Genomic DNA, 18,329 nt, shown 5'->3' with positions numbered 1-18,329 from the left:
TCTCATGTTGCCAGGCATTAAGGGCTGCCAAATATGCAGTGTTACGCAAGATCTGAGACTTGGTGGATTGGTAAAATAGAGTAGAATTCAGTTCCAAATGTAAGATTTAATGTCAGGGGAAATCATTTTCTGAGTTATAAATTACAATAAATCAATTTATCACAATGTGTAATCACTTTTAAACAAACAATATTATGGTGTAAGATAGCACACACAAAACCTATTACCTGCATTATGTCTGGCAATATACCCAAGTGCCCAGGCTGCAGCTTCCTTTACTCCAGGATCAAAATCTTCCAAGCAAATCACAAGTGTATCCAGTGCTCCACAATCAACTATCGCTTGAGCTAGCTGAGGAGAATGTTTACCAACCGCTCTTAACACAAATGCAGCTGCTTTCTTGTAGAAACGCTACACAAATTGGAAACAAAACATACATTTTTACTAATATCAATTACTTCAAAAATCAAAAAGATCAGAACAAATACTAAAAGAAGTATTTTATTATTACTATTGATTAATTCCTATTGCAGTAGCACATAAGTACCCAAATTAAGGATGAAGGCTCCATTGTACAAGACACCGGACAAACAATTAACACATACAGACCCTGCCCTAGTCAGCTCACAATCTAAGATGCTGACAGTATGCAATAGGTAAACAAACAGACAAAATGGGAGGGTTGAGGAGGTGTGACTAAAAGATAACAGGAAAGATACATATATTTGCATAAATGAATGCTCACAAGAGCTAGACAAATACAATAAATCTGACCTGTTGGATCCGACTGTGTATGATTTGCACCAATCTGCCCCCAGCGCAGGGCAAGTTCCAGGACAGATTCTGTCTATGGTATTTATATGGCCTCCAATACTGTAGAATGTATTTATCCTCACAAGCCCAATAATATTACTTCCATTTTATAGATGAGGAACACACAGACTAATGGCCAGATTTTCAAGAGTATTTAGGCACCTAATGATGCAGATAGATGCCTAATAAGATTTTCAAAAGTTCCTAAGTGAGTTGGGTGCCTAAGTTTCAATGAAGTCAATGAGAATTAGTCACCTAGCCTGCTTCATGTGCTGTTATAAATCCCTCTGGCTGCCTATGTGCATCATTAAGTACCTACATACCATTAAAACGCTGGCCCTAAGGGTATGTCTACACTACGGGATTAATCCGAATTTATATAATTCGAATTTGGGAAACAGATTGTATAAATTCGATTGTATGCGGCCACACTAAGCACATTCATTCGGCGGTGTGCGTCCATGTACCGGGGCTAGCGTCGATTTCTGGAGCGTTGCACTGTGGGTAGCTATCCCATAGCTATCCCATAGTTCCCGCAGTCTCCTCCGCCCATTGGAATTCTGGGTTGAGATCCCAATGCATGATGGGGCCAAAAACATTGTCGCGGGTGGTTCTGGGTATATCCTCCCCCCTCTCCAGGAAGCAACGGCAGACAACCGTTTCGCGCCTTTTTCCTGGGTGAACAGTGCAGACGCCATACCACGGCAAGCATGGAGCCCGCTCAGCTCAAGACAGCAGTCATGAACATTGTAAATACCTCGCGCCTTATCGTGCAGTTTATGCTGAACAAGAACCTGGAAAACCAGGCGGCGAGGAACAGGCTACAGCAGCGCGGCGACGAGAGTGATGAGGATATAGACATGGAATTCTATCGAACCGCGGGACCCGGTGCTTTGGAGATCATGCTGTTAATGGGGCAGGTTATAGGCATGGAACGCCGATTCTGGGCCCGGGAAACAAGCACAGACTGGTGGGACCGCATAGTGTTGCAGGTGTGGGACGATTCCCAGTGGCTGCGGAACTTTCGCATGCGTAAGGGCACTTTCATGGAACTTTGTGACTTGCTTTCCCCGCCCTGAAGCGCCAGAATACCAGGATGAGAGCAGCCCTCACAGTTGAGAAGCGAGTGGCAATAGCCCTGTGGAAGCTTGCAACGCCAGACAGCTACCGGTCAGTCGGGAATCAATTTGGAGTGGACAAATCTACTGTGGGGGCTGCTGTGATGCAAGTAGCCAAAGCAATCACTGAGGTGCTGCTACACAAGCTAGTGACTCTGGGAGATGTGCAGGTCATAGTGGATGGCTTTGCTGCAATGGGATTCCCTAACTGTGGTGGGGCGATAGATGGAACCCACATCCCTATCTTGGCACCGGAGCACCAGGGTACCCAGTACATAAACCGCAAGGAGTACTTTTCAATGGTGCTGCAAGCACTTGTGGATCACAAGGGACGTTTCACCAACATCAACGCGGGCTGGCCGGGAAGGGTTCATGATGCTTGCGTCTTCAGGAACACTACTCTGTTTAAAGGGCTGCAGCAAGAGACTTACTTCCCGGACCAGAAAATAACCTTTGGGGATGTTGAAATGCCAATAGTTATTCTTGGGGACCCAGCCTACCCCCTAATGCCATGGCTCATGAAGCCATACACAGGCAGCCTGGACAGGAGTCAGGAGCTGTTTAACTACAGGCTGAGCAAGTGCAGAATGGTGGTTGAATGTGCATTTGGCCATTTAAAAGGTCGCTGGCGATCGCTACTAACTCGCTCTGACCTCACCCAAAGAAATCTCCCCATTGTTATTTCTGCTTGCTGTGTGCTCCACAATCTCTGTGAAAGTAAGGGGGAGACCTTTATGGCAGGGTGGGAGGCTGAGGCAAATCGCCTGGCTGCTGATTACGCGCAGCCAGACACCAGGGCGATTAGAAGAACACACCAGGAAGCACTGTGCATCAGAGAAGCTTTGAAAACCAGTTTCATGACTGGCCAGGCTACAGTGTGAAATTTCTGTTTGTTTCTCCCTTCATGAAAACCAGCCCCCTTTATTGACTCATTCATTCTCTGTAAGCAACCCACCCTCCCCCTTCCCCCAGCTTTCTTTCAAAGGAAATAAAGTCACTATCGTTTAAAAATCATGTATTCTTTATTAAGTGATCATAAACATAGGGAGAGAACGAAGAAGGTAATCTGGGTGAGGTTTGGGAGGAGGGTAGGAGGGAAGTAAAAGGCCACTGAACAAATTCAATATAATGACAGCCTTTTGGTTGGGCTGTCCACTGGGGTGGAGTGGGAGGGTGCACGGAGCCTCCTCCCCCCGCGTTCTTACACGTCTGGGTGAGGGGGATATGGAACATGGTGAGGGGGGAGGGAGGTTATACAGCGGCTGCAGCGGCACTCTGTCATCCTGCTGCCGTTCCTGAAGCTCCACCAGATGCCGGAGCATGTCCGTTTGCTCACGCAGCAGCCCCAGCGTTGCAGCCTGCCAGCTCTCATCTCGAGCGTCCCTCAAGACCTCACGTTCACTGGCATCTTTCCTAAATTTAGATACGGTGTCCTTCCACTCATTCAAATGAGCTCTTTCATTGCGGGTGGATTCCATTATTTCTGTGAACATGTCGTCTTGCGTCCTCTTTCTACGCCGCCTTATCTGAGATAGCCTTCGGGACGGAGGAGGGAGGCTTGAAAAATTTGCAGCTGCTGGAGGGAGGGTTGAAAGAAAGGAGAGAAGTTTTTAAACTGATACATTTTACAGAACAATGCTTATACTCTTTCATGGTGAAAAACACTATTCACATTACATAGCACATGTGATTTCAGTACAAGGTCGCATTTTCCATCTTAATATTGAGTGCCTGTGGCTTTGGTGTTAGAGATCACAGACGCAGGTCCGGGCAACAGAATTCAGCTTGCAGGCAGCCATGGTAAGCCATTGTCTTTCGGCTTCTGCGCCTCCTTTCCCACATACCAAGCAAAGCCTGTTGACTGCTGCGGTTTTCCTGTTAACCTTCAGCAGCAGAAAACAAACTAACCCCCCCACCATCCAATTCTCTGGGATGATTGCTTTATCCCTCCCCCCACCGCGTGGCAGGTATCAGGGAAGATCCCTGCAGAAACCAAACTAACCCCCCCGCTCCCCCCTCCCGCCATGAATTCCCTGGGATGATCAATGTACCCCTCCCCCGACCGCGTGGCAGGTATCAGGGAAGATCCCTGCAGAAACCAAACTAACCCCCCCGCCCCCCCCCCACGCCATGAATTCCCTGGGATGATCAATGTACCCCTCCCCCGACCGCGTGGCTGGTAACAGGGAAGATCCCTGCTAGCCAAACGCGAAAAGCTCAGGGCCAATTCCGCCCCCCCCCCCCCCGTGCTTGGCTAACTGCAGGGAAGGATTTCTTTTCAGCCACAGGCAAACAGCCCAGTAGGAACGGCCACCTCTGTCCCCTTAATTAAGTTCCCGTATTTCAACCAGGTTACCATGAGCGATATCACTCTCCTGAGGATTACACAGCAAGATAAAGAACGGATGTTGCTTGAATGCCAGCAAACACCGGGACCATACGCTGCCAGGCTTTGTCAGGCAATGATACCAGATTACTTGCTGCAAGCATGGCGTGGTCAAGTGTCCTACCATGGAGGACGGAATAAGGCTGCACTGCCCAGAAACCTTGTGGCAAGGCTTTTGGAGTACCTCCAGGAGAGCTTCATGGAGATGTCCCTGGAGGATTTCCGCTCCATCCCCAGACACGTTAACAGACTTTTCCAGTAGCTGTACTGGCCGCGAATGCATCCCAAGTCCTCAGGGCAAATTAATCATTAAAAAACGCTTGCTTTTGAACCATGTTTTATATTTTAAAAGGTAAACTCACCTGAGGTCCCTTCCATGGGGTCATGGTCTTGGCTACTGGCTTGGGAGGGTACTTCAGTCAGGCTGAGAAAAAGATCCTGGCTGTTGGGGAGAACGGAGTGCTGGGTGCTCTCTGCAAGCTCGTCCTCCTCCTCCTCCTCCTCTTCCCCATCCGCAGAATCCTCAGGTGTAGCTGATGAGACTATCCCCGACCCGGAATCCACGGTCACAGGTGGGGTAGTGGTGGCGGCCCCCCCTAGAATTGCATGCAGCTCGGCGTAGAAGCGGCATGTCCACGGCTCTGACCCGGAGCGACCGCTTGCCTCCTTTGTTTTTTGATAGGCTTGTCTGAGCTCCTTGACTTTCACGCGGCACTGATCTGAGTCCCTATTGTGGCCTCTCTCCATCATGCCCTTGCAGATTTTTTCAAAAGTTTTGGCATTTCGTCTTTTCAAACGAAGTTCTGCTAGCACTGAATCCTCTCCCCATATAGCGATCAGATCCAGTACCTCCCGTGCGGTCCATGCTGGTGCTCTTTTTCGATTATCAGCCTGCATGGTTACCTGTGCTGATGAGCTGAGGTATCTGTGGTATCTGTCGTCACCTGTGCTCTCCACGCTGGGCAAACAGGAAATGAAATTCAAATTTTCCTGGGGCTTTTCCTGTCTACCTGGCCAGTGCATGCGAGTTCAGATTGCTGTCCAGAGCGGTCACAATGGTGCACTCTGGGACAGCTCCCGGAGGCCAATACCATCGAACTGCGGCCACACTAACCCTAATTCGAATTGACAAAATCGATTTTGGCGCTACTCCGCTCGTCGGGGTGGAGTACAGAAATCGATTTTAAGAGCCCTTTATTTCGAAATAAATGGCTCCGCTGTGTGGACGGGTGCAGGGTTAATTCGATTTAACGCTGCTAAATCCGAATTAAAGTCATAGTGTAGACCAGGCCTAAATGACCTGCTCAATGTCTCTCAAGTCCCAAGCTAGTATCCTAAACACTGGATCACCCTTCCTCTCTAACTCTCTTAGGACAGCATAGCATGCTCCCCTTTGTGCACCTGGCCATCTCTCTTCCCTACCCCCTTTGGGTTCCTTGTGCCCCTGTAGGCACTAGAAGGGAGCAGTCCTTGTGCTTTCTCTGAGCAGATACCAAGATTGTGCCTTGGCTTTGTGTGGGGACTGCACAGGTGACTGTGAAGCATCCATGGGCCAACACCTCCTACATGCCTATTGTCATGGGCTTTACAGACCCCTCACTAAGACTAAAGGAGCAAGACCAAGCCAAGAAGGCCCCGCCCCTCAGCAGCTGCAGAATATGCTCCAAATGGAGGACCTGCTTAAAATGGGACCCTGGCAATCAAGCTGTGGCGAGAGTGAAGGAAAGGCTGTCTGCAAGAAGGAAGCCAGTTCGGAGAAGGACCTGGACAGTGGGTAAGGCCTTACTGGGCAGCCAGGGGCCTGACCGCTTTTTCTTTCCCCTTCTGTCTGACAAGGGGGAAAACATTGGACATCGCAATTTGGAAACCCCAGCTGACTACCTGAATCACTGAGACTGCTTGAACAACCTTCTGTGAGGAGGGAACCAGAGGGCTGTGACCATGCCCCAAACTGAAAAGAGCACTGGGAAGGTAGGAAGTGGCCCAAGGGAGGCTGATCTGGGGTATCAGTTAGTGGGGATGGAAGCATCCCCACCCCCATCCTCCTTTTGGTCCCAGGCCCAGGATCCAGTCGAGAAGGAGGGCCCAACTCTCCCTATCCTTCCCTCTGCCCCAGCCCAACTGAGGGCAACCCAGAGAAGGACAGACTGTAACTTGGCTACCATGCCCCCAGACTGCCTGACAAGGCCCCCTCCCTCAGGACTTTGGAAATTGATGAGCTGTGGCCAACCTACTAGGCAATTCCCTAATTGAACTGTGCTACACCTATAAAAATGAGCCAGGCAAAATCTAGTCTTCATGTAGTTAATGTGCAAATTGACAGAGGTTAGCCTAAGGGCCTGATCCCAATGAAGTTAAAATGGCAGAACTCCCCAGGACTTCAGTGGCAGAAGGACCTGGTTCTAAAATAGAAAAATGGGTTGCTTTTAATGAAAAAGATATTTTGAATAAAAATAATAACCCTAAAAAATATGTCTCTCTGCCCAAAGCATAATTTAATAGGAATAATATATCCATGATAGGGCAGATCCTCAGCTGATGTAAACTGGCATAGCTCCATTGACTTCAATGGCGCTATGCCAATTTACACCAGCTGAGGATCTGCCCCAATATACACCCTCCTATGTGTGCATGTGCATTATTCCTTTTATACTGCGGGAAAGACACTTTTTAGGGTTTATTCTTATTCACAATATGTTGTTTTTTAAATAAAACACATTCACAAAAACATTTAGAATGTGCTATAAAACCTTTTTTATTTTCACTCAGTTTATATGACAAAACACTGATCAGATGCTTGATCCTGTAAGTCCTGCACATGTACAAGTCAATGGAAGTTCCACTATGGAGTGCTCACAAGATCTGATCCTTTTTGATACTGATGCATAAAATGAATGGAACAGGAATGCATATGGAATTGCCCATAGGAACTAACAAATTACTTGCATGTCTTGCTAAACTCTGTATGAACTGGATAATTAGTTTCCTTCACTTGCCCTCAGTTACTAAAGCACGGTAGGCCTTCTGTGACCTCACACTAATCTTGCTGATGCCCCAAGTGATTTTGAATCACAGCTGTCTCCTGGATGCATTGACAGTATAGACACTAAAATGGAAAAGATAAGTCAAGGTATCTATGCTAACTTTGTATAGTTTCTCCTATCAAATAAATGGTGTAACATCAAATAAACAACAAAGACCATAATTTTCTCTCTTTAAAATAAAGTTATAAATAATTTGGTTATTTAACTGTGTCTAAGTCCTACTTTGTTCCATACTATATACATATTTTAGAATGAATGGGTGAGTCCCTTCAATAATAATATGTAATTTTTATTATGACTGTAGAAGTATTAATCAGATAGCAACAATGAAAATAATATTTGATTAGTGATTACTTCTGAATTCTCAAAAGATGAAAAACTATGTAATTTCATTTCAGTGATAAGCATTGATATCTGAATTCCTCTAAATCTAAAACAACAAAACTACAATCTAAATGCAGTTAAATAAATTGGAATTGTAGCCATATTATAACTTTCAAATTTCTGTATTTTCCAAGGAACCATGTTTGAAAATATTGCTGTTAACCTAAGTTAGGATCCTAAAATTGGAATCCATCCAAAAACTGTAGGAAAAGTGGAGGAGAGCCTGTCAGATATATTTGCGCTATATCATATGATATTTTATTTGACAAACAAGCAGATTAAACCCTTTTAATGTATTGTACTGTGTCTGTGCCAATAATTAGATTTTATATTCCTCATGCTATACAAGTTTCCAAATGTTCATGTTTGGAGATGTTAACTACAGGATAACTGCAGTTCAATTTATGTGCATTTTATAAGCATTCAGAATTAAAGACAAATTCTAACCAATTATCTGTACAGCATTTCTGATTATTTGAAAAAAAAACAAAACAGCCTTCTACAAATCCTTTCATTAACACTTCAGAAAAATAAAGCTTCCATTAATATATTACAGATAATACAGAATAAGAATTTTTAAATGTCTCATTGAGTTACAATTCTGACTAACCAGGAGACCAATGCATATGCTGTATGTAACTTCAGTACATGTATTACTGCACTAAGAGTCAAGACAGTTCATTAAGTTTTTTTTTCATTGGCAGTTAAATTGTTTAAGAAAATGAAAATTCCTTACATTCTGTTCAGCCAATGAATATACAAGCTGTGGAAGAATGTCTCCCTTAACAACCGCCTCTGCCAGGTCATCGTTATAATTGGCAAGTCTCCCAAGAGCCAAAGCAGCAGTCTGTTGAATAGTTGGGACCACATCCAACAGAAGAGGCCTCAGCAAAGACATTACACCTGAGTTGCATTAGGAAGAAGAAGAAGAAAGAGGCAATACTATAAGCAAAGATTTATCTAAACAGACTTTTTTTTTTCATAAAAACAAATTAAATAGACTCTTACAAGTAGCAGAAACTTGTGATAAATTCACAAATGTTCCATTGAAAATTAATCAAATATTTGCCTGTTCCTGCTAATGTCTATAACATTCCCACCTGCTTTCCAGCAAGTAAAGATGTGTTTGCAGCACATGGGTGGGCAATGTATTATATCTAGGTACTGATTTGCCCCTCCTCTCCTCCCAGCACTTGAATTAATGTCTGTAAAGTTCTCGGATACTTATTTATCACCACAACATCCCTATGTAGTAGGGAAGTATTGTTATCCCTATTATTCATATGAAGAAGCAAGTCTCATTCCCAGTCCAGCACAATAATCACAAAACCATCTTTCCACTCCTCTCCTGATAGTCCATCTGGCATAAAACAATATACATAAGCAGTTGAGTATTTTGGGGCAAATCTTGAGAAAACAAGCAAAATCTTTTTATTTCAGCTTTGCTCTACATGAAGTCATCCTGACCCCAACAGGCCAGGACATCTGGACAGAGGCTATAGCTCCTATAGCAGATTATGGGAAGAGTAGCAGGTCTGCTTTGCCAGACACAGATTTTTTCACCCACAACATTTATAGATCTACCAGCTATACCCTTGTCCCTCTTATGGGGCTAATCTACATTCTCTTCCTCCATAGTGAGCTGCAAAGATCTGCTGGGCATACAGGAATGTGGAATTTTCTTTTGCAACATCTCTGCTGATTTTACCCCCTTGTAGTCCCCACAATCAGCTTTTAAAGTGCTTCTGGGACTTAGATGCCCATAGGGCACTCCCGGATTTGGTCCTCTCTTAGAAACACAGTTTAGAGATAATTAACCATCCTCCAGTCTCACTTTTGAAAATTCTAAGAGCAAACATAAAAGTTAAAATACTCATAGGACATCACAATAGTATTAATAATTTTTTCAAATATAAAACTATAAACAGAAACCTTTACAAATGGAAGCAGTTTAAACTCTTATTTAAAAAAACAACAAATATGCTACCAAGGAAATGCAAATATGCACAAGAAATTCCATCTTGGGCTTCTAGTGATGAAATATTAGGATGTTCCTCTTGATTTATGCTGCCACCACAACCTATTGACGGAATTACACCAGATTACATTACATACATTATAGTGACTAATTTGGGGAGCAAGAGCTGTAATATATTGCTCTCCAGATAGAAGAGTTATTCATATTTCATTATTATTATTGTAATAATTATTTATTATGTATTTAAGGTAGTGCCCACAACATGCTAGCCAATCATAAAAAAAGAAAACTCCCTAACCTAAGGAGCTTACATAATGGATGTACCCTGCTGAATTGAGAGTTTGGGTACATTGTTCCTCACATAATTAAACTATGCAGAGAGATAAAACAATTTAATCAAGAGCAGTTTTGAACCACATTTTATTTTTGACATAAAATACCCTATAAAGCAGAGCCAAATCTAATATAACCTAAAGAACAAACACAAAACAAAAGTTAGGCGATACGTGCGTGTCTGCATAAAGAACACAATTTGTAGAGGAGGGAAGGTTACTTATTATACTAACTGTGGCTCTTTGAAAGTGTTGCCTCCATATGCTAAAACCTGGTGGATGTGCTACCTCAGTTGTAAAGCAGTGGTTGCAATGGGCACAAGAGCCCTGCATCACAGCCTCGAATGTTCAGAGCTATGGTAATTATACTCCATTTGTCTCTGTTTTTTCCAACGACACCAGTTTGCATCAGCTGATCTAGCCCACTGTCTGTAGTGACAAATGGAACAGAGGGGGTTCTCCCAAGGGCTCAGTGAGACCATCAACTTTGCCAGCGCCAGGTTGAGGGCCCATGATGGAACAAGTTATTTTTATGAGTCTTGTGATGGTGAGTGACTGAAAAAATTTAGAACTGTCCACTGGCAAATTATACATTGGCGTTTCAGACAGACGCACCTGGATGGAAGACAAGGAGAGGATGAGAGACCAAGTACAAGAAATAATCCAGAATAGATTATGGGGCTGCATAATGTGGAGATGAATTATTACCAACTTTGTGCCAAGTTACTTAGCCCATCACCAATGAAAGACTTGCACAGAGGGGCTCTGTAGGAGGCAAAATCAGGCTTGGCATCAGTGAAGTTCTGGCACAGAACACTGCTGAGATTCTCACTGCCAGTGAGGCCTCTGTGCCTAAAAAAGTTTTAGGCACTACAGCCACAGATCTCAATCTGTCTGGTACTAATTTCTTTGGTGCCGGTGTCATCTGACTTGGCTGGTTTGAAGCTGAAAGTGGCAGATTCTGTCCAATCACAGGAATAAATGGTTAATCTGATGATGTCAGATCCATGGCCAGGCTTGTAAATTGTCCTCAGCGAGGCAGGCACAGAGCCTCGCCTGCCTAATTGTGCATATTCAAGGTGGAAAGGCCCTATACACCAAGCAACAAATCAGGAAATAAGCTTCCCCCAAACAGAACAGCCAGCAAGAATGCTGGTCCGCCTCTGGGAACATGAAAGAGCACAAAATACACCACTTGATTCCACCCTCATTATTTAGTTCTCAGAGGCCTGATCGGTCATGACTAAAATACCTAAGGGCCTAGGTCCATTATAAAGTTTAATGTACACAGCTACCTGACACTTACTAGCTATCTGACTAAATTAATAACATACTGAAATGAAGAGCTTTATGATCACGAGAAAAAAACTCTGTTCCTGGCCAGGAGAGAATGAGCCTACATCTGTAACTGGCTGTGAAAAGAAAGTAACGGAACCATCTAGGCACACACAGACCCTTTAAAAATCTCATCTCAGAACATCAAGTGCTGCGAGAGTGCAACCCTGGTGGGCACTACTTCCCAGAAAATTCCTAAAGCCCTGTGCTACAAATCAGAATATGCAGAGGCCCCCTCAATGAGGGAAAGCCAAAATTAAACTCTAAATACATGCACAGCATTATGAAAGCACTGATAGTAGCTCTGAAGTTAACAATGAACCAGGATTTTTCTTTTAATGGTAACTTTGAAATCTTCTAGTTATTTATCATTGGACCATATTCCAAAGAAAGGCAACACTGGGCCCTATATAAATATTTCTTTGGTCATGGAGGTACATTTGGGGCATATTCTGCTGAAGCCAATGAGACTAAGAGGTGGTCTTTGGAGTCTCGACAGTGATCAAGGGCCTGATCCTCCCATATGCCTTCCGATATGATATCAATGGGAGTTCATGCAACACTTTGCAGGAGACACTTATTATCCCAGAGAATTGGCCACTAAATTATTATCCACCCACGCTGTGAGATGAAAGGAGTTTATCATTATTAATAAATTATTTATACATCACTTTGAAATATGCTAGGTACTTTACAGAGTATGTAAAAAGATAAGGCCTGGTGCCAACTCCAAAAATTTTGTTATCAATTTTTATAATCTCATCCTTTGATAAACCATCAACCTCCCATTCATGAGATGTTACTGCTTTTGCAGCCAATAATTTCTTATCTTGCCTTTTACAATGACAGGTTGCATGCTCAATCCTCCATTCTTGACACAATGCAAAATGCTCACTGAAGATCCATCCGGTTGAGCACAGAGCGATCAGGCACTCTAGTAGTAGTATGAACACACAGACTAATGGCCAGATTTTCAAGAGTATTTAGGCACTCCATACTATATAGAATTCAGTAGACAAGAACAGTGCTACTTTTACACTGACTATGATGGGTTTTCTGCTTTTAATGTATGTTAAATTTGTGGCACTCAACTTCCCTTGTCAGAGCAGGAAGCACAGGTCCCTCTTTTTAAGGTCATTTTATAAAATGTTCTAAGTTGCCAACAGAGCAGAAGGAAATAAACATTCTACATGTTTTGTTTCCAAGCTTTATCCAAACCTGCATTTCTATGAACATCTGTGGGTGGGCTTGAGAGTCAACAAACCTTTTTAACATTTTGAGTGGCTCAAACTTTGAATGCAACAGAGACTGAAGCAGTCTAGATCTGAGGGGTCCAAGTGCCAGATCCACACTAGATGACATTTTTGGCCTGCATGACCTATCCAGATTCTGCAAATTTTAAGCTTTCATTTCTCAGAAATATACTTCTAGCCCTTGTGGTTGTGAAAACATAATTGATTAAGCTTTCAAGACTATATGGTGCAGATTTGTCTTTGAGACAATGCAGACAGCCTGAGCCTGAAACAATTGTGCTGATGGGGGAAACTCTCCTGCTGGCTAATAATTTCATTTGAGTATTAAAGCTGAATTACAGGGTATGTCTACACTTTGAGGTGGGGGTGTGATTCCCAGCTCAAGGAGACCTACTCATGCAGCTCTCACTGAGGTACCACACTAAAAAGAGAGTATAGCTACAGCAATGCCAGTGACAGGATGGGCTAGCCATCCCAAGTACAGGCACAGGGTCTTGGATGGGCATGTACTGGGGGCGGCTAGCCTGTTCCAGAGCTCACACTACCACATCTACACTCTATTTTTAGTCCGCTAGCTCAATGAGACTAGCACTTGTAAGTCTCCTCGAGATGGGACTCACCCCCCCACCTTGAAGTGTAGATATACCCTTAGTGACACCACTTTGAATGTTAGCGTTAAATATTTCACCGATGATCATTTTAGCTGATGCAATAGGAAAGGGATTTAGTGTGAAAACCATTGAATGGAGCGGGGAGGAAATATGCAATGGGAAGAAAGGAGAAGGATGGGAAAGGTTGAGAAACAGAGTAGTAATAGTGGTGATCATAGAATCATAGAATATCAGGGTTGGAAGGGACCTCAGGAGGTCATCTAGTCCAACCCCCTGCTCAAAGCAGGACCAATTCCCAACTAAATCATCCCAGCCAGGGCTTTGTCAAGCCTGACCTTAAAAACCTCTAAGGAAGGAGATTCCACCACCTCCCTAGATACCCATTCCAGTGCTTCACCACCCTCCTAGTGAAAAAGTTTTTCCTAATATCCAACCTAAACCTCCCCAACTGCAACTTGAGACCATTACTCCTTGTTCTGTCATCAGGTACCACTGAGAACAGTCTAGATCCATCCTCTTTGAAACCCCCCTTCAGGTAGTTGAAAGCAGCTATCAAATCCCCCCTCATTCTTCTCTTCTGCAGACTAAACAATCCCAGTTCCCTGATCATAGAGGAGAACATATTTTCCCAGAGCGATACCTCAATGAGACAAAAGGTATTGAACAAAAGTTTTGTTGTTGTTCGAACTAAAAGCAGCCATATTCTATTCTTGATCTACGTGTAAACCTTGTATTGACATCAGTGGGAGATTCACTAAGGACGGTATATGGTTCTAAAGCTATACTATACCCACAGGCTATGGTTAAAAGCAAAAGCTGGACCCTTCCACACAATGAGTTTGATTCTCCGAGTCTAGATCCTATCAGCCCCCTCTTAAAAATCCACTCCTCAAAAAAAGTCCCCCCACATCCCATGATTTCTCATTTACTGTGTGCCAGAGCATTTCTCTGACTAGCACTTGTGAAATAGTTTTATACTTTCCATATATATGATTCAACTTGGTTACTTAGAGGTTGTAAATTCTCCTCTGAAGTGCAAGTTTTAACCTCAATCTTGGCTGTAAGAAGAGCAAAGGCATCCACCTCCCTTTCCACAGCTTTTGCTGATGACAGCTGTCTGCAAAGGGCAGATCAGCCTGCCACAAAGGGAGACTTTCCTTTTGGGGGTGGGCTCAACCCTGTTCCCACGTCGATGGGAGTTTTTCCAATGACTTCAATGGGAGCAGTAAAAGGTCCTTGGAGACCAATTTTGCAACCGTTATTCACTCAAGCAATCCTTACTCATGCAAGCAGCCCCACTAAAATCAAAAGACCCATTGTACATGCTCCTTCCCTTAACATGCCAGTACTTAGCAGCAACTCCAACTCCAACAGTCTCCTGATTTCTCCCCTCCCAACAGCTCCTGTTTCCCTTGGCATCCACATCTACAGCAAAGTCCACACCCTCTATCTCCCAAAAATGTTCCAACCAGCACCCCATGGGAATTTATAAAATTTGAATCAAAATACTTGTAATATTAATTTTAAAAAGCAAAGCAGAAAATTAGAACAGCAGTACAACATTTAGACATCAGAAACTCCCAACTACCTCTTCATTTTACGGAATATATGGAGACACATATTAGGCTATCCAGCCCAACAGTAAGAATTCTTTAGGTTTGGTTTGCTTTTTTAAACATCAGTAAGAACTTTTACATTAATTTAAAAAACAAAAAGGCTGTAGCTATTCTCCCTGTAAGACCAGAATAGCAGCTCTCTCAGTATTAGCTTCAAGGCCCTGCTAGCCCTCTTATAAAAGGTCTATATATTCTAGCTGGCTCCTGCTTCTCACACAATCTAGGGCCCTGATTTTGCAAACACTTACGCACATGAGTAACTTTACACATGTGTAGTCTCATGCAATTCAATGGAACCATGCACAAGCATAAGCATGTGAAGGATCAGGAACTTTGTACGTGAGGGAACAAGTTGTCACCACCACTCCTGCCCCTCCTCATCCAGGTTTGTACACCAGATACATACCTCCACACAAGCCAATTTCCATTCCCTCCCTTCCCACATTGAAACCAATAGCTACCAATAGGGGAAGGGAAAAAATAGTTTAAAAAAAAAAGTTTAGCTACAATATTAGAGCAACTGAGATCCGACATTGCCCCAGTAATATAAGCAATCACCCCAGCACAGCAGAGAGAAGAGACCATGTACTGGAGTTATAGTATCAGTTCTGCTGCAGTTTTAGCTAGGTCCTGTCCAACAAACAACAAAACAAAGATTTGTGCTTACCTGCTAGGGGAACCTATCATAAGATTTAAAATGTTTTATATAACATAAAATACTACACATTTTAACAAGTCCGTGCCTTTAAGAGAAGAAAGGCTACTAATCCTACTCCAACACAACTCACATTGCCCATGTTTTTTAACCCCAGTACATCCTCCACTGCTTTTCTGCACGCTCTCCCTTTTTGTTACGCCATCTACGACATTACTACTGCCCACTTAGGAACTATCCCACAGCATGCTCAGCAGGCCTTGGTGACTACACAATCTATTTACCTCTTCAAAGCAAGTGCATTGGGTAATTTTTGGCACAAACATTGCTAACAGGGATGTCAATCAACAATGCTCAGCACATTCTAGTCAAAATGCAAAACTTTCTTCTTCACCCTTACTTTCCTGCTAAGCAACACATAGCACACAACAGATACTAGTCTTCTTTCTTCTGGAAGGTACTCAGATACCATGATGATGGGCTCAACATAAGAACCTGAATAGAACAGAAGCAAAACCAAATCCTTCTGAGAGAAGATTCAATCTATTTCAAATTGCTGTAGTTTGGCTCACTGGGACAGGGAAGGTTCTTCCCTAGATGATTACTGAGGGAACAAGTATAAAAGGACCGTATCACCTGACTGAGCTCCAAAATAGAACTCAACCATGGAAAGGAAGTAGCCTGAAGAACATTACCTCCTTGCCCCACAAATACAAATGACCAGAGATGGAAAGGAAGCCATCTTATAGGGGTCTGCCATCACTACACCCAAGTATGTGGAACTGAACAAGAAAAATGTACTGGATAGAGGGGGGCATAATGTTTCGGCACACAGTCAAATAAGCATAGGGAGCTCTTTGTTTCACCACTACCACCCATTTAGGGGATAGCTGAACTAATTCCTATGGAGAAACAGAAGGAGCAGACTGAGAACTGGGAGTAGCAGTGCCCTACTATAGAGCTTTGATGGGGGGTTGCTTTTTGGTCTTGCTGTAGAGAAGTCTCTTGTTACAGAGGCAGGAAAATTTTACTCACAAATTCCCTAACTTTTGTTTGCATGCAGCAATGTAGAAAGTAAAGAACAACAACAAAGTATGCTACTTATACCAACAGACTAGATTTGTCTTTGAAGAGATCCTATTAGCTATTCAGAGATGGAGTAAAAAAGAACAGTATACAAATATTCTCCTTTACATAACCTCCCAGTGACTGACCTTGGACAGGGAATGATTCCCCTTTCTATCCACAGTTTCTAATTCATCATTTTTGTTTCAAAGAAACCTTACAGCCTTTATAACCTGAATCACCTTTAACTCACACATTTCAAGTAGTGGTGTTGTGCAAAAGCCTGATTTATCTCACTTCAGCAGACAAGTTTTGGCTGCTGCCTAACTTTATCAGGGAAAAACCTTCAGGGTAGCTACAGGTTCCAGGTTTTTCTTTCCAAGACTCTGTAGCCAAACAAAGAGTAATCTGCCACAGACAGCAGCCTTTGTTTGGTTCTTTCTACTGCTTGGGGGAGAACACCTGAAACTCAAAAAGAAAAAAATAGTGTAACTGGACACAAAGAGAAGATTCTTCTATGTCACCCATTATGCTTCGAACTCTCTCAGTCTGCACCTGATAATCACCTTATTTTCATTCAAAGCCCTCCTTAAAAACAGATTTCTTCCACAAAAACTTTAAAAAACCCTCCACACCACTTTGTGACCCACCAGTGTATTTTGTATCTGAATTGTGCTGTCCATCTATTGTACTCTATATTTTGTACAGTGCCCAGAATATGTGGAGGACATTCAATAAGTTAATAATGATAATATTCAAGCAATTGTCATGTAACCTTGAGTTTTCAGGAATCTTGATTCCCAAATCCAGACCCAAGACCAACTAACAGGGGAAGCCTTAGGGAGTCTGGAGAAAGTGGAAATAGAATAGTATCCTAGATTATCTCAAATCCTCCCCCCTAGAAACAGTGTAGCAGCAAGACTTAACTAGAGGAGGTTGGAAGAAGTTTCCCTGAAGCTTAATGAGAAAGGGAGCCTTCACCCACTTGTCTCAAGACATTCCCTCTCAGAGAACCCCTTAAATAGAAATCCTCAGCCCCATATTCATTTCTCTGAGAGAGCATTCCTACCACCACCAATCCTCTGCTTGAGTATAGCTAGGATTCTCCAGATATTAATGGGGATACTGAATATGTTTCAATAACTGATGTTTTGGATAACTGGGCAATTTTCAATGTAATTAACAGATGGTGGAGAACATGACAAATACTAATTTTGTCAGCAGAGGATCCAGAAGCAGCCAGGAGTAGCAAGTGCCACTTCCTTTTAAGACCTTCCCAGCTATTTCATAGGCCTCTCTTCCATATGGGCTGGAGGCAGAAGGGATCCAGGAGAATTGGATCTCCTAAAATGCCCTTCTTGTGGCTAATCAGCAACCTCCAGCAGGATCTCCCACCCAAATCCCGTACAGGCTTCCTCCACATAGGCATGGAGCAACAAAATCAAGGAACCCAAAAGGAGTTGCTCCCTTTTACTGGCCACTTCAGAAGCCAACCAGCAGCTGCCAACAGGATCTCTACCACCCTACACTACCTGTGGGCTTCATCCACAGAGGCCGGACACAAAAGAGACAGAGGATCCAGGAGCAACAAATCCCTTTCAAAGCCTACTTTCTGAGCCCTGGTGATGATTCCTCTTTCCCCCTCATGATATCTCTGGTACTTTCATTAACACACTTCCTTCTTTCCTTCAATGGACAGCTCCAAATCACAAAACCCCAAGAAAGCAACTTCCCTACTT

The 18,329-nt window shown here is 43.3% G+C and overlaps 1 protein-coding gene across 1 annotated transcript in view; it reads right to left on the bottom strand.

Annotated features, from left to right (window-relative positions):
* The window catches only part of SPAG6 (sperm associated antigen 6), a 59,704-nt gene that overhangs the window by 33,062 nt on the left and 8,313 nt on the right, over positions 1 to 18,329 (bottom strand). The window contains exons 3-4 of the mRNA XM_065399434.1: positions 8,482 to 8,648; positions 228 to 411 (exon numbers count right to left, since the gene is read on the bottom strand). Coding sequence (XP_065255506.1) covers positions 228 to 411; positions 8,482 to 8,648 — 351 coding nt within the window. The remainder of the gene's footprint in view (positions 1 to 227; positions 412 to 8,481; positions 8,649 to 18,329) is intronic.

The sequence above is a fragment of the Emys orbicularis genome, chromosome 2, assembly GCF_028017835.1.
Source record: "Emys orbicularis isolate rEmyOrb1 chromosome 2, rEmyOrb1.hap1, whole genome shotgun sequence".
Classification (NCBI taxonomy): domain Eukaryota; kingdom Metazoa; phylum Chordata; order Testudines; family Emydidae; genus Emys; species Emys orbicularis.
This window is presented reverse-complemented; position numbering and strand designations above follow the sequence as displayed.